Source organism: Neoarius graeffei, chromosome 22 (genome assembly GCF_027579695.1).
Source record: "Neoarius graeffei isolate fNeoGra1 chromosome 22, fNeoGra1.pri, whole genome shotgun sequence".
Classification (NCBI taxonomy): domain Eukaryota; kingdom Metazoa; phylum Chordata; class Actinopteri; order Siluriformes; family Ariidae; genus Neoarius; species Neoarius graeffei.
This window is the reverse complement of record NC_083590.1, coordinates 46,338,646-46,362,228: the sequence shown is the minus strand read 5'-3', so window position 1 is coordinate 46,362,228 and position 23,583 is coordinate 46,338,646. Positions and strand designations below refer to the sequence as shown.

The 23,583-nt window shown below is 47.0% G+C and overlaps 1 protein-coding gene across 1 annotated transcript in view; it reads right to left on the bottom strand.

Moving 5' to 3' along the window:
- The window catches only part of grin2da (glutamate receptor, ionotropic, N-methyl D-aspartate 2D, a), a 254,280-nt gene that overhangs the window by 82,679 nt on the left and 148,018 nt on the right, over positions 1 to 23,583 (bottom strand). Inside the window, exons 6-7 of the mRNA XM_060903952.1 lie at positions 20,334 to 20,502; positions 876 to 1,029 (exon numbers count right to left, since the gene is read on the bottom strand). Coding sequence (XP_060759935.1) covers positions 876 to 1,029; positions 20,334 to 20,502 — 323 coding nt within the window. The remainder of the gene's footprint in view (positions 1 to 875; positions 1,030 to 20,333; positions 20,503 to 23,583) is intronic.

The window sequence follows — 23,583 nt, the reverse complement described above, 5'->3', positions numbered from 1 at the left end:
CATGTGACAAATAAAGGTTTCCTTCTTCTTCTTCTATTCTTCCAAATTCCTTTGGACCACCATTTCACAAAACATTAAATGGCAGGCCAACACTGTCTCCATCATCATGAAGGCCCTACAGAGTATGTTCTTCTACCAACATCTAAGAAAATTCCAGCTGCCACAAACACTACTGTTGCAAATTTGCATTTCTGTCACAGAGTCTGTCTTCACATAATCACTGACTGTCTGGTTTGGATCATGCACTGCAAGGAAAAAGGCAAAATTCCATCACATCATCTGCTCAGCAGAAAAGATCATTGGCTGCAACCTGCTTCCTTTGCGGGAGCTCTATAACAAGAGATGCACAGAGTGGTCAAGTTTGTCACTGACCTGATAAGGGGAAAAACAAGTGAAAAACAAATGGAAACGTTTTAAGGAAAAAACCTTACAATAACCTGGTTTTGTTTAAAGGAACTTACAAGGAAGACAAAGTACATTTTCAGCTGTGAAGTTTAGTGTCCAACATGTTTCTTGTGGGACACTACAAGAAACATCTTTTTTTTAGCACTAGACAATTTAAAATAATAATTGAAGATTATTACTGAGAAAGCAAATAAACCAGTCACCATCGAAGGACCATCTGCAGTGGGATTTGACCTCAAAATCTTTTGTTCACTATCACAGAACCTCAACCCCAGAGCTACAGGCATAATAAGCAGGCAGCAAAATAGGGAATAGGTAAATAAAAAGGGAAAACTGACTAAATGGAAAATTAAATGTTTTTGATTAGACTGTTTACTTGTTTTTTTTTTCCACACCAGTTCAGACAATTCTGTATTTAGTGCTACTGTTGAGAAGGTACTGTAACATAACCCAAGATCACAATGACTCACCCAGGAAAGCAGATGGAGAGACGGTGCCGTTGCTCCGAGAGACCATAACGCTGATGCCAGTCTCCACAAAGGGAACCGAGAATTCAACAACTTCTGATCTCTCTTCATTGATGGTTAATGAGCCAATAGCCATGTCTGCTCGTTTGGACACCACCTGGCAAGCAATACAATCAATTCAACTTGTTTTCAAGCAGCACAGCACTAGCAAATAAACCAGTCACCATCGAAGGACCATCTGCAAAATATGACTTTGGCTTCTTTTTCACTTTAAAAAAGTATCAAAGAAAGCATTCGGTTCTTGACTGGTAGTATACCTAATACGGTTACTTTGTAATCTGGAGGCATACAGTATAATGAAGCCAAGTGACCTTGGAAAAAGGAATTAGGGAAGCTAAAAGGCTGATTTTGAATAAACCTCAGTAAAAGTTTAGTGCCAAAGACTGCTCCTAAGTCTTGAGAGGACTCCCAAAATGTTACCGGGTCAAAAAAATAAAAAATAAAAAAATCACCTAGCTGCATGACTCACCCTCACCTGCCTGCCCAGCAGAACCACTTCTATGAATCTCATCTCATCTCATCTCATTATCTCTAGCCGCTTTATCCTGTTCTACAGGGTCGCAGGCAAACTGGAGCCTATCCCAGCTGACTACGGGCAAAAGGCAGGGTACACCCTGGACAAGTCGCCAGGTCATCACAGGGCTGACACATAGACACAGACAACCATTCACACTCACATTCACCTACGGTCAATTTAGAGTCACCAGTTAACCTAACCTAACCTGCATGTCTTTGGACTGTGGGGGCAGTACCGGTTCACCCAATACGCACACTACGCACGTTGCGTAGGGCCCCGCAAACTCATAGAGGCCCCATGGGAAAAAAAAAAATGTGACGACGTGACCGTCCATCGCACTGCTCGCGCATGTCAGATTCCCAGTGCATGTGCATCAACCTAGCAAGATGAAGCGGAGTTATTCCTCGGGGAGTGAAAAAAGGAAAAAGAAACTGCATGAAAATGAACAGCGGGAACAGCAGTCAGGTAACTCTCCTCTCTGGGTGGGAGGGATGGGGCTAGTCCGTGTTTGACCTACATAACAGGTCGGTGAGCCCTGGGTGAACCCCGGATGGTCTCCGTGTGCGTCTTGCTGGCTTCTACAATTTAAGTGTTATATCAATCGTTCTGAGTGTAGTTACAACTGCACTTATACAAAAAGGAAAGTAATGGATAAATATTTACTAAGATTGAATTTTGTTTGCTTGGATAGCCCACAGGCAAATATAGATGCAGATATATTAGTGAATAAATAAAACTCGTGAAATATTATGACAATGGTGCTAAATAGGCTAAATAATAATCTAAATCGCCTACATTTTAAGTACAGTATCTGAAGGTAAAACAAGTGCAGCCAATTTGATGGAGCTGAATTAATAGTAGCCTTATCTATATTTTACTTCTTCAACATTGTGGTTGACTCCACAATAGCATCCATTGATGAACGATTTGAAACACTGAACCAGGTGAAGCAGAGCATTTTTTAACATAGTTACTGGGAGACCAAATGGTCTCCCAGTGGCCAGATTTGGTCTCCTAGTCAATGCCAAACCAGCTTCACTGGGAGACCAAATTTTAAACCAAGTTATGTCTTATCATTTGGTTCAATCAGTTGCAATTAATTAACCAAGTACTATGTAAGTATACATTTAACAAGGAAAACGAAGATCTATGTTATAAGATATACACACAAGATCATGTTGGTTAAGAAAAACAAAACTAAAATTTGGTTACTGAGATGGCTGATGTCAGAATCCGATGTCATTACTGTGTAACTTTGAGTGTCTTTGACATAACATTTGTGCTTGGTAATTGCTCTTGATAGCTGTGTAGTCACTGTAGTGTGTTTGTCTGTATGGTGATTGGTGAAACATTTTGCATCACAATATGCCGCAGCGGTGCAGCCGCATGGACTCTGGGGCCTGTGATTGTATTGCCCAGACCAGTTGGTCTCCTAGTGGAAAATCCTTAAAAAATGCTCTGAGGTAAAGACTAAATATGGAGTAGTGCTGAACTTCAGCACTGCATGTCAGATGTCCAGTGACTCCTTAAAGGCTCAGTGTATGGAACTTGAGAAAACTCTGACCTTCAACCAAGACTGTGACATCAGTGAAGTTGATCTGGCAAACGAAATCAAGAATTTACCTGACCTACCATCAGCTAATATGACTGTGTGGCAGCGGGGGCGTGGTCAAGCATCAGTCTGTGACAGGAGGGCAGAGTCAGGGAAGGTAAGTGGCAGAATCACTACACCTGTCATTAATTAATGTGTTTGTGTGTCTTCACAGTGACCGCACCCTATTTAAGGAGAGAGAGCGAGAGCAGAGGGAGCTCTCTCCTCAACCAGATGACTGATGTGTGTGCATGTGTCTGGGTGTGTGTGTGAGAGAGTGCATAGGCTGAAAAGCTGAATAAAGCCAGTTTTGTGAACTCAGTTCTGTCCTGCCATCCTTCTGTGCTCCACCCACCTACACAAACTGTCACAGTGGTGCCGAAACCTGGGACCGAGCACGGAAGAGAACAGCCCCATGGAGTCCTCCACCTTCGCCGACCTGATCCACGCCCTCGCCACGGCCCAACAGAGCCAGCACCAGGTGCTGCTCGCCCTCCGAAAGGAGCAAGAACAACGGTTCGAGGCCCTGGTGCTGGTGCAACAGGAAGATCGTCGGGCGTTCCGGCACCTCCTCGTGTCAGCGGGGTCCACCATCTCCACCGCCGCGGGCCCTTCCCCCCTCACCCTCACGAAGATGGGCCCACAGGACGACCCCAAGGCATTCATCACACTCTTTGAGCAGGTAGCGGAGACCTCGGGGTGGCCGGTGGAACAGCACGTGGCGCGCCTCCTCCCCCTGCTAACAGGAGAGGCGCAGCTGGCCGTGCTACAGCTCCCCGCCGACCGCTGGCTGGCCTACGCGGACCTTTGCCGGGCCATCCTCCAGTGTGTGGGACACACCCCTGAGCAACAACGTCAGCGCTTCCGCGCTTTGTGCTTGGAGGAAGTCGGCCGGCCGTTCGCGTTTGGCCAGCAACTCCGGGACGCCTGCTGGCAGTGGTTGAGGGCCGACAATCACGACGCCGAGGGACTCATCGACCAGGTGGTACTGGAGCAGTTCGTCGCGCGCTTACCAGCGAGAACTGCAGAGTGGGTCCAGTGCCACCACCTGGCGTCGCTGGATCAGGCAATCGAGCTGGCGGAGGACCATTTGGCGGCTGTCCCGACGGCAGGACAGCAGACGACCTCTTCTCTTCTCTCCTCTCTCTCCCCTCCTCATGTGTCTCCTCCTTGCTCCATTCCCCCACCGCGGAGGCGGGGGCCGTCGCCACCTCAGCCAGCCTGCCGCACCCGCGGTGCCCTCCCGTGTCTCCCCTCTGTGTCTGTCTCTCTCCCCCCTCAGGTGAGTGAGCCCCAGAGCACTAGTGCAGAGAGGAAGCCCGGGCCGGTTTGCTGGCGCTGCGGGGAACCGGGCCACCTCCAACAGCAGTGCTCGGTAATGGAGGTGGGCGCGGTGGTTCGGATCCCCAACGCGCCAGGAGCCGCCCTCGATCGGGCTGGAGTGTATCACATACTGGTGAGTATCCAAGGGGATACATATCAGGCGTTGGTGGATTCTGGCTGTAATCAGACCTCAATCCACCAAAGCCTGGTGCAAGACGAGGCATTGGGGGATGCACAGGGGGTGAAGGTGTTGTGTGTGCACAGGGATGTTCACAGCTACCCTTTGGTGTCGCTCCACATTTTTTTCAGAGGGGAAAAATTTAGAGTAAAGGCGGCGGTTAATCCTCGCCTCACCCACTCGATAATTTTGGGGACTGATTGGCCGGGATTTCGGGATTTAATGACACATTTAGTGAAGAGTGGGTCCTGCCATTTAACAGGGGGAGGTCCCGGTGTCGCGTTGGTGGGAGCAGCTGTCACTGAGCCATCTACGTCAGCTCCGCGTCAGAGTGAGGAGCCGCCGGCTCCTCCTCTCTCTGTTGGAGAATCCCTCGTGGATTTTCCATTAGAGCAGTCGCGAGACGAGACTCTGCGGCATGCGTTTGACCAAGTGAGAGTAATCGATGGTCAAACGCTCCAGCTGAACGCCACCCCATCCTTCCCCTACTTCGCGATTATGAAGGATAGATTATACCGAGTGACGCAGGACACTCAGACTAAAGAGCGAGTCACGCAGCTTTTAATTCCAAAGAGCCGCCGGGAATTGGCATTTCAGGTGGCTCACTTTAATCCCATGGCTGGACACTTAGGGCAGGATAAAACACTAGCCCGAATAATGGCCCGGTTCTATTGGCCAGGGATTCGCGGCGATGTCCGTAGGTGGTGTACGGCGTGCCGCGAATGCCAGTTAGTAAATCCAGCAGCCATTCCAAAAGCGCCTTTGTGCCCTCTACCGTTAATTGAGACCCCGTTCTAAAGAATTGGGATGGATCTCGTCGGGCCATTAGATCGGTCAACACGAGGGTACCGCTTTATATTAGTTCTGGTGGACTATGCAACGCGATACCTGGAAGCAGTGCCTCTTCGCAATATCTCAGCACACAGTATTGCGGAGGCACTCTTCCGCGTTATCTCCCGAATTGGAATCCCGAAAGAGATTCTGACTGACCAAGGCACCTCGTTTATGTCACGTACACTGAACGAACTGTATGGGTTGTTGGGTATTAAGCCGATCTGCACCAGTGTGTATCACCCACAAACGGACGGTTTAGTTGAATGGTTCAATTGCACCCTCAAGAACATAATTAAAAAATTCGTAAGTGAGGAGGCACGTAATTGGGATAAATGGCTCGAACCCTTGCTCTTTGCAGTGCGAGAGGTCCCCCAAGCCTCCACGGGGTTCTCCCCATTTGAATTGTTATATGGGCGTAAGCCGCGCAGCATTCTAGATGTGCTGCGGGAAAATTGGGAGGAGGGACCTTCACTAAGTAAAAATGAAATCCAATACGTTATTGACCTGCGCGCAAAACTCCACACACTCACGCACCTAACTCAGGAGAATTTGCGGCAGGCCCAAGAACGACAGACCCGCCTGTACGACCTTAGGGAGTTCGCACCGGGAGATAAAGTTCTCATACTGTTGCCCACATTGAGCTCCAAATTGGTCGCCAAGTGGCAAGGACCCTTTGAGGTCACACGGCGAGTCAGGGACGTTGACTATGAGGTGAGGCGAACGGATAGGGGTGGGGTGCTACAGATTTACCACCTCAATCTGCTCAAACTCTGGAACGAGGAGGTCCCCGTGGCATTGGTGTCAGTGGTTCCGGAGAAAGCGGAGCTGGGGCTGGAGGTTCAAAAGGGAACATTGGCATCGCGTACCTCTCCGGTCCCCTGTGGAGACCACCTCTCCCCGACCCAACTCGCGGAGGTTGCCCAGTTGCAGACCGAGTTTTCAGACGTGTTCTCGCCCCTGCCCGGCCACACCAACCTCATAGAGCATCACACTGAGATGCCCCCGGGGGTCGTAGTGCGTAGCCGCCCTTACAGATTACCCGAGCACAAGAAAAAAGTGGTTCGGGAAGAACTTGAGGCCATGCTTGAAATGGGCATCGTCGAGGAGTCCCACAGTGACTGGAGCAGCCCGGTGGTCTTGGTACCCAAGGCCGACGGGTCGGTCCGGTTCTGTGTGGACTATAGAAAAGTCAACACGGTGTCTAAATTCGATGCGTACCCAATGCCTCGTATTGATGAGTTGCTCGATCGGCTAGGCATGGCTCGTTTTTACTCGACACTGGATTTAACAAAGGGTTATTGGCAGATCCCCTTGACTCCATTATCCCGGGAAAAAATGGCCTTTTCCACACCGTTCAGCTTACACCAATTCGTCACACTTCCTTTTGGGCTGTTTGGGGTGCCCACTACGTTTCAGTGGCTGATGAACAGGGTCCTCCGCCCCCACGCCACCTATGCAGCCGCCTACCTCGATGGCATTATTATCTATAGCAATGACTGGCTGAGGCACCTCGAACATCTGAGGGCCGTCCTTAGGTCGCTGAGGCGAGTGGGTCTCACAGCCAACCCGAAGAAGTGTGCGATTGGGCAGGTGGAAGTACGGTATCTGGGCTTCCACTTGGGCAACGGGCAGGTGCGTCCCCAAATTAACAAGACAGCAGCAATTGCGGCCTGCCCAAGGCCCAAGACCAAAAAGGGGGTGAGACAGTTCCTGGGGCTGGCTGGCTATTATCGTAGGTTTATACCTAATTATTCAGATGTCACCAGCCCGCTGACTGATCTGACTAAAAAGGGGGCACCAGATCCGGTCCAGTGGACGGAGCAATGCCAGCAGGCTTTTTCTAAGGTAAAGGCTGCACTGTGTGGAGGGCCACTTTTACACTCCCCTGACTTTTCTCTCCCCTTTATGTTGCAGACAGATGCGTCGGACAGAGGGCTGGGGGCCGTTTTGTCCCAGCAGGTGGAGGGGGAGGATCGCCCAGTCTTATATATTAGTCGCAAACTGTCAGTGCGTGAGGGGTGCTACAGCACCATTGAGAAAGAGTGCCTGGCGATCAAGTGGGCGGTCCTTGCCCTCCGGTACTACCTGCTGGGACGCCCTTTCACCCTCTGTTCAGACCACATGCCCCTCCAGTGGCTCCACCGCATGAAGGATGCCAACGCGCGGATCACCCGTTGGTATCTGGCACTCCAACCCTTTAACTTCAAGGTGATCCACAGGCCGGGGGCGCAGATGGTAGTGGCGGACTTCCTCTCCCGTCGGGGGGGGGAGTCGGCTGCAGGCTGGATGGCCACCCGGGCTGAGTCGGGCGGTGGGGGTATGTGGCAGTGGGGCCGTTGTCAAGCATCGGTCTGTGACAGGAGGGCAGAGTCAGGGAAGGTAAGTGGCAGAATCACTACACCTGTCATTAATTAATGTGTTTGTGTGTCTTCCCAGTGACCACGCCCTTTTTAAGGAGAGAGAGCGAGAGCAGAGGGAGCTCTCTCCTCAACCAGATGACTGATGTGTGTGCGTGTGTCTGGGTGTGTGAGAGAGAGTGCATAGGCTGAAAAGCTGAATAAAGCCAGTTTTGTGAACTCAGTTCTGTCCTGCTGTCCTTCTGTGCTCCACCCACCTACACAAACTGTCACAGACTGCCTTTGAGCTGCTTTCTTTCCTTTGTGAGAAAAATCTGGAGGAACTCTATCCTAACCTTTGGATAGCCCTGAGAATTGCTGTCACTCTGCCTGTGACAGTTGCCTCAGCTGAGAGGAGCTTCAGCAAGTTAAAAATGATCAAAAACTATCTGAGATCTTCCATGTCCCAGGAACGTCTGAGTGGTTTGGCCATCATGAGCATCAACCATGATGTGGGGAAGCAGATATCATATGGCGACATTATTGATGATTTTGCATCCAGAAAGTGCAGAAAGGGACATTTTTAATGGTGAGTAATTTGTTACACATTTAGTTTGATTTGATTTGATCTGATTTGGTCTGTATTTATTTGGAGTTAGACCAACAGGTGGCGACACTAGTGCAATATGTTTAAAGGGGGGATGAGTGGAAGCACTGGGTGTCAGGTGCGACTGCTGAACATTTTGGGGTTCAGTTAAGAGGGCCCCTTAGCAGAATTTTGCCTAGGGCCCCATGGAGGTCTGAACCGGCTCTGTGTGGGGTATAAGCTCTGACTTTGTCCATTCTGTTATCTGTGTATCTGCACTGAGCAAATTGAAACTTATTGTACAACAAATTGCAACTGTTTTTTTTTTTTTTATTTGTAACTTGTGTTACTACTTTGAAAACGGCTGGTGTTTATTATATAATCTGTAGAGTTTGCATTACTTGTACTGTTGTCAGCAGTCTAAAACTGTTTCTTTTATTTGTACTGTCTTGTATTATCTGCACTGTAATATGTATCTATTGTTCAGCATTCTTTCCAAGATGAATTGCTAGTACATGCAAGTGTATATGGCCAACAAAATGATTCCAGGTTGTAACATTACAAATTGTGGAAAAGTTTTAACAGTGTTTACACTGTTTATGCAAGGCACTGTATATACTGTAATTGGAAGAATATATAGCAACATATATAGACACGAGTGTTTTACTGGGAAATACGCCACTCATATTTTTCATAGGAATTACATCTGGGACACTGAGTGATGTATTTTTCAATAAGTCACTTGTGAGGAAATCGATGAATTGTTTTGATAAATTTGGGTGCTTTTTGTTTGTGAACATATTGATGTAATAAAAAAAAAAATCAGACATTGGCTTGAAGATATGAAGTTTATCTTCTCGTGTCGAAAAACTCACATTTTTCATACGAAATGCATCACAGATCTGAGTGACATATTTAAATAATATTGGCTGGCATTAAGTGGTATAATCAGCTTATATTTGATAATATATTTCATTCAGCTAGCACAGTGGTTATCAAACATATGCGACCTGGGCCCCCCCCGACTGTAGCAAGTGTACTTTGAGGGCCCCCCTGAAAAAAGATAGATATTACTTTATTATTATTATTATTATTAGGCTGTTTTTTATTGTTGTGTATTATTGTATTATTACAATGTTAGACAACACAGTCCGAGACTGAAAATGTTCAATTTTGCCCTATATCCTTTTAAAAATTTCTGGATCACCTCCAAAATTTAAGATCTTCATTGGGCCAAGACACGGATCTAGTAAAATTTTCATGAAAATCTGCCTGTACATTTTTTTTCTGCAAAGTTGCTAACAAACAAACACATGAACAAACAAACAAACTCTACCGAAGGACCAGAGGTAGTGTTAATGAATGTCTCAGTGTGACACATGAGCCTGCTTTGTTTGGCAGAGTTCTCAAATTCTCAGCTCAATTTTAATTAAACACAGTCTCAGGTCATCCTCAATCTGTGCGTGATTGTGGTACTTAGTTTTGAGCACGGTCAGTTTTGAAAAGCCTGCCTCACACAAGTATGTTGATGCGAAAGGTAGGAGAGTTTTTAAGGCAGTGTCACAGAGCTGGGGGTACTCCTACATCAGTGTTATCCAGAAGGATGTAAGAGAACAGGTGCTAAAAAGGTGCCTCAGCCTGCTGTCACTCTTCAGCTCAATAAGCTGCTCTTGCATTTACAGTGACAAATCGTTTGTGGTGCAAACAAATGGGTCCCGAACCAATGAAAATGACCGGTAGTCTTCCTTGAAATAAGAATCTAACTGCTGCTTAAGCTCAGACAGGTGATCTGCAGCTGATTGAAAAATAGAGGAGAAATCATTGCCGCGTACCTCAGTAATGAAGTCTGTGAGGCTGGGGAACATGTCACAATTTCCGACAATTATGCGGTCATGTCAGAGGACAAGTTTTTGGATGAAAGCATCCACTCTGTCAGCAAGGACCAACATATTGGAATCTTGGCCTTGCATAGACAGATTCAAACTATTCAGTCTGTCAAATATGTCGACCAAATACAACAAGGAAGCTAGCCACAGGGAATCATGGAAGTGCTTGGCCAGTTACGAATTGCTTTTGGTCAAAAACAACTTCACCTCTTCTTGCAGCTCATACAAGCGCTGTAACACTCTCCTTCTGGAAAGCCAGCAAACCTCTGTGTGCAAGAGCAGCTGTTCATGCCCAGAACCCATTTTCTGACAGAGGACCCCGAATAACCATGAATTCAATGGATGCGACTTAATATAATTTATCATCTGAACTACCTGCTGAAGTGCAGACTGGAAGTGCGTTGGCATTTTTTTTAGCTGCAAGTGCCTCGCGATGGATCATGCAATGAGTCCATCTTGCTAATAGAGCTACCTGTTGAAGGCGTGTCACTAGGCCACTCTCATGTCCTGTCAAGATTGCTTCCCCAGTTGTACGGGTTTGAAGAGGAAGATGAAACAAAACATCCTCTTCAATACCCTGGTCTTTCACAAACCTCATGTAGGTAAGCACCTGAGCCTACCCAGCAATATCAGTCGACTCATCTAACTGCAATGCATAGTAAGGACTCTGTCTAACTAGTTGTAGCAATTGCTCCTTAATATCACTGCCCAAATCAGAGATTCTGCGAGCTACAGTGTCATTGGATAGTGGAATGTCACCAAGTTTAGCGGCGGTGCTTTCTCCCAGCATTATTCTGCAAATATCCTGTGCTGCAGGCAAAATCAATGTCTCAGCTATAGTATGTGGCTTCCCAAGTTTAGCTATTCTTTGGGAGACCATGTACAAAACTTCGAGACACTGACTAGACATGGTGGTATGTTTGGTTATGGTGGACTTTTGTAGATGAAGGGCATCATGGTTTCTTTTGAAATAATCCACCGGTTTGTTTTTCATGTCAGGGTGCTTGGTGTCCAAATGCCTCTTTAATTTGCATGGTTTCATGCTGTCACTGGCAAGCACCTCCACACAAACGACATATTGCAGACATGGTTCCAGTGTGCCAGTAACAGAAAAAACGTATTGTAAATAACTTTCGTAATATTTGCAGAGTTTTGTTTTTTTGGGAACTGGTGCATCAGTGGGACCAGCTCTTTTTTCACAAATTAAAAATTTGTCCATATTGTTTACTAACCCAATAAAAGATTGTTATGCTGTAAGTGTGAACGTAGCAAAGGGACTTGCTCAGCTAAGAATGCTCGCACCCTACCACCACACACCAAACTTAGCTCGGCTAAAATGAGCAATCTACAAACCGTGTTTAATGTAATTAAGTTAATTAACTGTGATACAGTGTTGGACCTTACAATTTTTAATCGAAGAAAAAAGGTGGAGGAAAGAGAGAAAAAAGTAGGAGAAAGATTAAAGAAAGGAGACAAGTAGGCAAAGGAGACAAAGGAGAAAGTAAGTTGACAAGTAGGAAAGAGAGATGGTAAGATCAGATTTAAATGGAGTTTTAAAGCGAGAAAAGAGGGCTGAAATAGTCTTTAAAAAGACTGTTTAAATTATTACTGCAATAACAGTGCTGGAAGGCTAGCTATATATGCAAGGATATAGCTTTTAAAAAGGCTGTTGGTAAAAGGTAATTGAAAAGCTAATAGTAGGCTATATGAAAGCTGCAATGGTAGGAGCTTGACTGGATTGCACAGTGGTGTGTTTCCGATGTCTGTGATCTCTTATGTACTTGAGGTGTGTCTATAAAAGTTCCTTGCTGAGATTTCAAATAATAACTCTCCGTTTTCATTGGCTGGACTGAAGATGAAGACGTTTGTTATTTGTTGGTGCAACTGTAAACCAGCCCCTTGCATTTGCCACAGAGTGGTCTGTGACCACACGCCCACTCGCCGAGTGTCCGCACCCCCCTGGGGGAAGCGTGCTCCCCAGTTTGAGAACCACTGAGCTAGAATGATACTGAACAAGTCGAAGACAAGTAGCTGAATGGAATATATCTGATATGCCACAAAAAAACCAGCCATTATTATTATTATTATTATTATTATTATTATACATGGGGGCGGCACGGTGGTGTAGTGGTTAGCAATGTCGCCTCACAGCAAGAAGGTCCGGGTTCGAGCCCTGTGGCCGGCGAAGGGCCTTTCTGTGCGGAGTTTGCATGTTCTCCCCGTGTCCGTGTGGGTTTCCTCCGGGTGCTCTGGTTTCCCCCACAGTCCAAAGACATGCAGGTTAGGTTAACTGGTGACTCTAAATTGACCGTAGGTGTGAATGTGAGTGTGAATGGTTGTCTGTGTCTATGTGTCAGCCCTGTGATGACCTGGCGACTTGTCCAGGGTGTACCCCGCCTTTCGCCTGTAGTCAGCTGGGATAGGCTCCAGCTTGCCTGTGACCCTGTAGAAGGATAAAGCAGCTAGAGATAATGAGATGAGATTATTATACATACACATGTGATGGAACAATTATAGATTTTACAAAAAGTTAAGAACAGAAATGCTTCTGTGCATGCGCAGCAGAAAACTCTCATTGAATATTTGCATCAGCTCCAACATGTGACATCATGTCTTGACAACCATGCAAAATCATAAACCATATTCAATGCTTATTCTCCACTTGTCAGTCTGGCGCGCTTTGGTGCACACCTGAAGAACTCTCTGGCGCATTCTAGACTGCGCACGCATCGAGTGACCTCTCACACGCGCGCTGTTAATGATGCACACCTGTACATGATTGAAGAGCAATATGTGCACCTATATAAGGACTGCTTAGACGCATGCCTAGTACAAAGTATTACACGACGTCAGTATGTATTACCGAGCCTTAGATTACCCATGTCTGATTCCCTGGTTTCCTGTTCTCTGTGCATGTTCCTAGTTTACGTTTTGCTCTTTGCGCGTAATATCCTGTTTGTGCCTTGCCTGACCTTTTGCATGTCTTAACATTTGAGTTTGTCTGCTGATTTGGACGGTTTGCCTGTGTGTTTTCACTATAATAATAAATATACTTCTGCCTTACTTCTGCACTTACATCTGCCTCCTACCTTGCACCTGACAGAATACTTCGCCACCATGGATGTAGTGGAAGTTATACAGTTTGCCATTCCATGCATCTACCAGGTTCCCTTATCTCAGCCCCTAGCTTCATATCAGCAGCATTTTGGAATGGACCTCCCAGTACCATACTATGGAATATAATCACCCTAGAGGATTCAGCCTGCAGTGCAATCTGTTCTATGTGGACCTCAAATAATCCAAGCCACCAGAACCGATCTGGGTGAGCTGCATGCTCACTTGGATAGCTGGATGAGCTCGCTGATGGGCAGAGTACTTCATCAGAGTAGAGCACCCGTGCCTTCAGCGCTCATAGAATTTCCTAAACATGCTCATGTTCATCTATGAATCAGTAGAAGAGGACTCCCATGAAATTTTTTAGAAGGGGGCTATCATGCCCGAGGCCGACACAGCAGCAGCGGAGGAGGCCGTTGCTCCAGATCTCCCTCCAGTGGCCAATGCAGCAGCAGCGGAGGAGGCTGTTGCTCCAGAGCTCCCTCCAGTGGCCAACGCAGTGGCAGCGGAGGAGGCCGTTGCTCCAGAGCCCCTCCGAGAGGCTATTGTTCCAGAGCCAGTCTGTTCCACAGTCAGACTCAGCACCTGAACCTGAGCTAGAACCAGAACCAGCTCCTCAGCCTGTATCAGAGCCAGCATCTGAACCAGAGCACCAGCCAGAGTCACTGCCAACACCAGAGCCAGAGCCAGTGCCTGAACCCAAGCCTGAGCCAATGCTAGTGCTAGCATCTGCACCAGTGTCTACTCCCAAACCAACACCAGAGTCGGAGTCAGCTCCAATGCCAGAGCAAGCATCAGAGCCTGTGCTAGTGTCTGCTCCAGAACCAGTGCCAGCGCCAGAGTCAGAGTCAGCACCAGTGTCTGCTCCAGAACCAGTGCCAGCGCCAGAATCAGAGTCAGCACCAGTGTCTGCTCCAAAACCAGTGCCAGAGTCAGCGCCAGTGTCTGCTCCAGAACCAGTGCCAGCACCAGAGTCGGACTCAGAGCCAGCACCAGTGCCTGTTCCAGAACCAGTGCCAGCACCAGAGTCTGAGTCCATGCCAGAACCTCAGTGTCTCAGCTGGTTATGATGATGTCGTCATCCCACCACTGCCCAGCCATGAAGGTGTCGCTGTCGCACTGCCAGGTCCTAACCAGGACCAAAGCATTGCACTAACTGAGCTTGCTTCCTACCCAGAGCTCAAGTCCAGTCCAGAGCTCAAGTCCAGTCCAGAGCCTGAGTCAAGTCCAGAGCCTAAATCAAGTCCAGAGCTCAAGCCCAAGTCATTTCCTGAGGTTGAGCCAGAGTCCAGCTCAGAGTTTGAGTCATCTCCAGAGCTTGAGTCCAGCCCAGAGCTCTAGCCCACTTCCAGTCCTGAATCCAAGCCAAGTCCAGGGTCCAAGTCAAGTCCAGAGTCTGAATGTGCTTCCTGTCAAGTCATTTCCAGAGCCTGTGTCCAATCCAGAGTTTGAGTCGTCATCTCCACAGCTTCAGCCCAAGTCCAGTCCAGAGCCAGAGTCATCTCCAGAGCTCAAGCCCAAGTCATCTCCAGAGCCCGAGACCAGTTCAAGTCAGGAGTCCAAATTTTGTCCTGAGCCTGAGCCCAAGACCCCACTGGAGCCAAGAAAGATGGATTTTTGCTCTTGGGGGGGGAGTTCTGTCAGTCCGGCATGCTTTGGCGCATGCACCTGAAGAACTCTCTGGCACATCCCGGACTGCACACCCATCGAGCAATCTCTCGCACACATGCTGTTAATGACACGCACCTGCATATGATTGAGGAGCAATATGTGCACCTATACAAGTACTGCTAAGATGCATGCCTAGTGCGAAGTATTACATTTTGCTCTTTGCCTGTGATATCCTGTTTGTGCCTCACCCGACCTTTTGCATGTCTTAACGTTTATGATTTTGCCTGTTGATTTGGACTGTTTGCCTGTGTGTTTTCACTATAATAATAAATATACTTCTGCACTTACATCCACCTCCTACCTCGCACCAGACACCACTGGGTAGAGTGACGTAATACATGTAAGATAAGTGATATGCTAACAATATTGTATGGAAGAGAATACATGCTTTTATTCAAAGAATTTATTAAAATTATTTTGATTAACTTGCCTTTTTGTGTGGATGTGTGTGGATGTGTCCATATAATATAAAGAATATGACATGGTGGCGTGAAGATATGAAGTTTATCTTCTTGTGTTGTCCATATAATATACATATTATCTGGTCCATATATAAGCATATAAAAGTATATCTTTACAAACTTTGCATTTAATGATTCAATATTATTTTATTTCTGCTTTATATATTTATTACTATAAATTTCAACTTTTATGATATATTTTGTTTAGTTTGATATTTAAACTCTGATGAAGCAATGCAAACCTCATTATGTGAGTGAAAAGAGGAAGAAGAAGAAACCTTTATTCGTCACATGCACACTTCAAGCACAGTGAAATTCATCCTCTGCATTTAACCCATCTGAAGCAGTGAACACACGCATGAACTCAGAGCAGTGGGCAGCCACACCAGAGCGCCTGGGGAGCAGTCAGGGGTCAGGTACCTTGCTCAAGGGCACCTCAGCCCAAGGCTGCCCCACGTCAACCTAACTAATATGGTTGGCATCCATTCGTCTATGAGAGATGATGGTGTAGCGTCGTCTTATTTGCACCTTCGCATATGGCTTAACAAGCCAATGCGTGAAAGACAGTCTCTACCGCAATTGCTGCAAGAGTACTGAGATGCCTGGGAAGGCTGGTTTTGTGTCTTCTTCCTTCTGGTGCGTTTTTCAATCAGGTTTGAGTTCCTGTCATGCTCAGCCCTCTGAGCACCTGCTCAGACAGCAAGGCGCCAAGCAGCACGGTCCTCTGAACACTGCTCTCACGTATTCACGTTGATACCACATGACTTCATGTCCCTCTTACAGACATCCTTGAAGTGCAGGCGAGGTTGGCCAACCAAACGGCTCCCCTCCGCCAGCTTGCCGTACAGTAGGTCTTTGGGGATGTGGCCTTACGTGACCAAGACAGGCCTTACATTCTCCTTACGTGACCAAGACAGAGGAGGCGCTTCTCACCAAGAATGGTGAACATACTGCTTAAGTTGGTGTGTTCCAGGACCTCTGTGTTGGCTACCTTGTCTTGCCAGCTAATGTGCAGAATCCATCTGAGGCACCTCAGATGGAAGCTGTTGAGCTTTTTCTCGTGTCTGGAGTAGGTGGTCCATGCCTCACTACTATAAAGGAGAACGCTGAGCATGCAGGCTTGGTAGACGTGCAGTTTCATTTTCACAGTGAGGCTGGAGTTGTTCCAGACTCGTTGGGTTAGCCTTGCCATCACTGCAGCTGCCTTAGCAATCCTGCTGTTCACCTCTGTGTCGACAGAGAGCGAGTTGGAAATCGTGGACTCAAGGTAAGTGAAATGCTCCATGACTTCTAGGTTGTGCCCATCAATGGTGATGTTAGGTGGGGCTAGTGCACTTTGAGCCAAGACTTTCATCTTCTTCAAGCTGATGGTCAGACCAAACGCCTTACAAGCGTGAGAGAGGCGACTGACAAGCTGCTGCAAACTGTCTCCGGTGTGTGATACCAAGGCATACAGCATCTCTTGGATGAGTACCTTTGTAACCTTGGTCTTGGCGCGAAGTCGGGCAATGTTGAAGAACTTTCCTTAGGCCCTGGTGTAAATATACACTCCCTCGCTGCAATCTTGGAAGGCATGTTGGAGAAGCATAGAGAAGAAGAAAAAAGTGTTGGCGCAAGGGCGCAGCCTTGCTTTACCCCGCTGCTGACTGGGAAGGCCTCAGATGTTGCACTGTTAAAGCAAACTGTGCTATGCATGTTCTCATGGAGTGAAGAAACCACTGCAAGGAGTTTTGGAGGACAGCCAATCTTCTGAAAGATCTTAAAGAGTCCAGTATGACTGACCAGGTCAAAAGCCTTAGTTAAATCTATAAAGGCAATGTAAAATGGCATTTGCTGCTCTTGGCACTTCTCCTGCAGCTGGCGTAGTGAGAATATCATGTCTACTGTAGCCTGTCCAGCTCGGAAGCCGCACTGGGACTCTGGATAGACACGCAGGGCCAAGATCTGTAGACAGGACAAGGTGACACGGGCGAAGGCCTTACCAACGATGCTAAGGAGGGAGATGCCTCTATAGTTGTTACAGTCGCTTCTATTTCCTTTGGACTTATACAAGGTGATAATGCACACATCTCGCATGTCCTGGGGAACATGTCCCTGTTCCCAGCAGAAACAGAGGAGATCATGCAGAGGTTGTAGCAGTGTGGATTTAGCGGACTTTAACACTTCTGATGAAATGCCATCGCTCCCTGGGGCCTTTCCATTGGCAAGGCAATCAATAGCTTTTCCTAGTTCTTCCTTGGTTGGAGTTGCATCTAGCTCGATCATGACCAGCAGGTCTGGGATATTTTCGAGAGCCGTGTCAGTAACGACGTTCTGGGTTGCATACAGCTCAAGGTAATGCTTGACCCAGCATTGTAGCTGCTTCTCTTGATCTGCTATGACTTCGCCTGTCTTTGATTTAAGCAGCACGGATTTGCAGGGGGACGGGACTGTTGCCTTCTTGATGCCCGCGTACATACCTCTTGCGTCCACAGTTTCGGCGGCTAACTGTATACTGTTGCACAGATTTAGCCAGTACGTGTTGGCACAGTGCCGGGCGGTACGCTGAACTTTACTCTTGGCGGCTCTTAGAGCTTCTAATGTGTTCAGACTGGGTGCTGCCTTGTAGGCCAGGAGAGCTTTTCTCTTGGCCTCGATTACAGGTTCAATGATCTCCCAGTGGGCCTCATACCAGTCGGTGTTTTTGCGCTTTTTCTTCCCAAAGGTGTCGATGGCTGAATTGTACATGACTTCACGGATGTGAGACCATTTGGCATCAATGACACCCACTTCATCTACTGGTGTTACTTCCGTGAGAGATTCTTGGAACTTGCTGTTGAACTGCTGCGTTTTCGCTGGGCTGCCAATGCAGCAGGTGTTGATACGTGGGTGACCCATCTTCTTGGAGTGGTGTAGCTTTCTTGGGACTATACGCACTTTGCTGGCTACAAGGGAGTGGTCCGTATCGCAGTCTGTGCTATGGTAGCTTCGGGTGAGAAGGACATTAGCAAGGGCTGCACGCCTGGTGATGACTAGAGCTAACTGATGCCAGTGGCGGGACCGCAGGTGTCTCCAAGACACTTGGTGCATGTCCTTACATTTAAAGAAGGTGTTGGTCACGCATAGGCCATGATAGCAGCACAGCTCCAGTAGGCGCTGGCCGTTCTCGTTGATCTTACCCCTTCCATACACGCCGAGGCACATGGGCCAGGCTTCGTGATCAACACCCACTCTTGCATTGAAATCACCAAGCAGATAGAGTCCTACTGTGCTAGGGATCCGAGATATAACTGCATCTAGGGACTCATAGAACTGGTCTTTTTCCTCTGAGTTTGAGTAGAGGGTTGGAGCATACGCACTAATAATGATGACCGGGCCTGAAGATGTTAAAAGCCGGAGTTCAAGGATTCTCTAGCTGCCATTTGATGGTGGCTCAATGCAGGGGATCAGCAAGTTCCTAACCGCAAAACTGACACCATGCTGATGGGGGTCCTCCGAGGGCTTTCCTTGCCAGAAGAAGGTGGAATTTGCCTCCAATGGTACCGCTACCTACTAGTTGAGTCTCCTGGAGGCAGGCAATGTCGACATTTAGTCGGGAAAGTTCTCTGTTAATGACCGCTGTTTTTCGGGCATCATCAGTTTGCTGCAAATTTGCAGAGAGGCCAGGACACATGGTCCTGACATTCCAGCTTGCAAAATGAAGAGCTGGGGTCTTCTTTAGTCTTGTGTTCTTCTTGCCAGGTGCAGAATTTACTGGCTCACTTTTCAGGGTTTTACTCTAGCTCCACGCACCCAGTGGAGCAACCAAGCCATGGCGGGACGGCACCTAACTGGCTGGGGGCTGCCCAGCTTGAGGCGGGTGGTAGCTGTCCAATGAGACGCGATGATCTCTCCCACCATCAGAAGTAGCCCCTGGCACCCATGTCCTATGCCAAACGGACAGAGCTAATAACTGATAAACTGCCATCTTCTCGTGTTATGTCGGCATCTTACTGATGACACTGGAGTGTCTTCTCCAATCGAGCTACAGAGCCTGGGCAGGCTAGTATGGAGGAGCCGCTGTTGCCCATCCAGCAGGTCCCCCCTCTCCTCACTGGCACTGTAATCCAAAGGAAATGCAGGAGCTGATACAGTCTGGCAGCGCCAGCGTCGCAGGAGTTGCTGAGAATGTGCTGAAGTACAGCAACAGACCACCTTCGGAACTCCATTTCCGGATTTATCCTCGAGGTTTACTCCTGAAGCCTTTTCCATAACAGGATACAGCCGTTATTTTGTTTACATTTAACATACATCAACAGCATTTAAAATGGTCGAAGACTGGCAAAAAATTGGCTGAAAACACTTCCTTTAACTTCATACATCACATGACACTTTATTCTCAACAGAAAACATCTATGACTCAAGTCTCAGCCTTCCATATTACAAGTCTGGCTGGCTGGAACTGACTTCTGCACAAGGTTCTGCATCCAACACTCAGAGTGTTTAAGAGCTTGACTAGTTGACAAAGCAAAAGCTACCCAGAACTCCAACCCACATTCTCAGGCTTCTCCCCATTACAGTCCTGCAATCATTCTTTATAGCACTATCAGGTGTGAACTGCCCTTGCAAAATCATATATAATGTGGTAGTATTACACCAACTTTGCTTTTAGAAAAGAACATTGAAGTGCATTCGAAATGGCTGAATGACCTAATAAAGGGAACCCTTCAGACGCCTGACTGTGAATGGTAGAAGCTACAGTAGAATCGCTAACAAGGTAGACATCATTTTTATCAAACTAGAAAAATTAACTTGAAGCAGAGTTACAATGCTTATGACTTTTATGTGTTTCATATAATGAAATATTTCAACCTGATCACATACAAAATTTATAGATTTTAATACTAAATATTCACCATTAAAAGATTAAGATATCAAGGCCTCACCTCCCCAACCATCCCGTTCCACTCTCCGTCGATGTTCTTCCCATGCCTGCCGTTTGTCACCAAGTAGAGGTCATAGGTGAAACCTACAATTTTGGCCAGTCGCTTGAGGACATCAATGCAGAAACCTTTGCAGCAATGCTTCATGGAGTGTATGCCTTCCAACACCACACTGTATTTGAAAAGAAAGCATGAGAGGAGCTTTATTCAAAATCAAAAAATGATGAGAGAGGAAGGAACATGTAAACAAAGAGAATATTTTCACCACAGAGTACAAAATCATGTACAGCACAATAAATCAAAATTGCTCATATCAGTGATGCTACATCCTGAAGATACATCTCATGCCTAAGCATTGTGGGCAGAAGTACTAAATGGGGAAGGCAGACTCCGAACAGGAAGGCAGGAGCCACCTTGAATATAAATATCAATATCAAAAAAGCAACAGGATTGTACATATTTGTTTTTAGACACGACAAAAGAAATGAACCACTTACACGCACACAGACTGCACAGCTAATGGACTAGCATATATATATATATATACACATATATATACACACACACACACACACACATACATACATATATATAAAAAAAAAAAATCTCCTTCTCACCCCCGGCGGGGGGGTGGTATCCATGTCATCCTCAAGCTCGGGTCCTCTACCAGAGGCCTGGGAGTTTGAGGGTTCTGCGCAGTATCTTCGATGTTCCTAGTACTGTGCTCTTCTGGACTGAGGCTTCAGATGTTGTTCCTGGGATTTGCTGGAGCCACTCTCCCAGTTTGGGGATTACTGCCCCAAGTGCCCCCACTACCACGGGGACCACGCAACCCTTGACCTTCCACATCCGTTCCAGCTGCTCTTTCAACCCTTGATACTTCTCAAGTTTCTCATGTTCCTTCTTCCTGATGTTGGCGTCAGCTGGGATTGCCACATCTATCACCACCACCCTCTTCTGCTCTTTGTCCACCACCACTATGTCCAGTTGGTTAGCCAGGATCTGTTTGTCAGTCTGGAAGCTGAAGTCCCACAGAACCTTGGCCCTGTTGTTCTCAGCCACCTTCTGTGGTATGGCCCTTATATATATATATATATATATATATCATCTCTCATCTCATTATCTGTAGCCACTTTATCCTGTTCTACAGGGTCGCAGGCAAGCTGGAGCCTATCCCAGCTGACTACGGGTGAAAGGCGGGGTACACCCTGGACAAGTCGCCAGGTCATCACAGGGCTGACACATAGACACAGACAACCATTCACACTCACATTCACACCTACGGTCAATTTAGAGTCACCAGTTAACCTAACCTGCATGTCTTTGGACTGTGGGGGAAACCGGAGCACCCGGAGGAAACCCACGCGGACACGGGGAGAACATGCAAACTCCACACAGAAAGGCCCTCGCCGGCCCCGGGGCTCGAACCCAGGACCTTCTTGCTGTGAGGCGACAGCGCTAACCACTACACCACCGTGCCGCCTATATATATATATATATATATATATATATATATATATATGAGAGATTAATTTAAAAGATTTTGGTTTTTGGATAGGGATGGCATTTAAAAGATTTTGGTTTTTGGATAGGGATGGCATGGTGGTGTAGTGGTTAGCACTGTCGCCTCACAGCAAGAAGGTTCTGGGTTCGAGTGGCAGACTGGGGCCTTTCTGTGTGGAGTCTGCGTGGGTTTCCTCCGGGTGCTCCGGTTTCCCCCACAGTCCAAAGACATGAAGGTTAGGCTAACTGGTGGCTCTAAACTGACCGTGAGTGTGAATGGTTGTTTGTCTCTTATGTGTCAGCCCTGCAATGATCTGATGACTTGTCCAGGGTGTACCCTGCCTCTCACTCATAGTTAGCTGGGATAGGCTCCAACTTGCCCTCAACCCTGCACAAGATAAGCAGTTATGGATAATGGATGTTTTTTGGATTTATATTAAAGCAAATAAGAGCTATAAAGAATAGATTTTTTCAAGCCACTGAATACTTAATAATGAAGTTTACAGATGTTTGCACACTCATTATGGACATGCATGTCATAGCAATATTGGGCTTTCAATGATGTCTTTGAACTGTTCTTTTCCTGGAGAAGAATCATTGTAGAACATACATCTTTAATAGAAAAATCTCTCTCTCTCTTGCTTGCTGTGCTCAGGCCACTTCACAGATGTGGAAGATGAGGACAACAAGCTTGAGCTCCGTGGATGTCATGCCAACGATCTGCATCATCACCGGACTGCCACCAGGACACAGCGCAGCCAGCCCCCACCAGTGACCTCGCCCTAGGCCAGTTGGACTACTCACCGCCTACACTGACTGCACTCACCTCTCACTTCTCCAGCACTTCCCCATTCCTTGATTTTCATTAAAAGCATACATGTTTTGTTGCACTGAAATCTAGGTTGTGTGTCTGTGCTCTCTCACCCTCGCTGTGTGAGTCCTCCAACAGTATGTGTGAAGGAGTAAAGGTGAGGCATTCAACTCCAAGGACACTGTACCAACTGTTAAGCATGGTAAAACAAAGTGGATGGAATAATGAAGAAGGAGGACTACCTCAGAATTCCTTCAGCAATAACCTCAAACCATCAGCTAGACATTTGAACCTTGGACACAATTCAGTGTTCCAACAGGACAATGACCCTAAACACACATCAAAGCTGGTTGTGGAATGGATAAATCTGGCAAACATTAAGCCTTGGGAATGGTCTTCCCAAAATCCCAAGCTTGCCATGGCATTCATGTCCATGATGAGTGCATGTAAACGTCTGACCTCAACTGTACGTATTTGTAAATTTGTACATGAGCTCCTTTAAATAAAAAAATATATTTATTTGAATGTTCATGTTTCCATTGTAAAATTGAATTTGCAAGAGTCGCACAAGTGCTTTTTGTGCTATTTATCATCAGACTGCAATACAGAAATAAGAATTGGTGTGAAATGTTATGTATGACTTTGGTTCCCATCAGGGCAGGAATTTCACGAGGGCCATGGCCCTCGTGCCCTCTCAATTTGGCCTTGTGCCCTTGGAAAAAAATATCTGCCGTAAGGCCACAGTGGCCTTGATGCCCTGTGGTTTTGCAGTCTGCCTCGTGACTGCCAATAGGCTTTAACATCATCTGCGTCTATTGAGAAAAAAAATACGTCTTTTGATGACATTCTGGATTCTTATTGGGCAACTCATCAGTGGTGGATCGGACTCGAGCCTGGCATGAACCGCTCCGACGCGCTATAATGACACCAATCTATCAC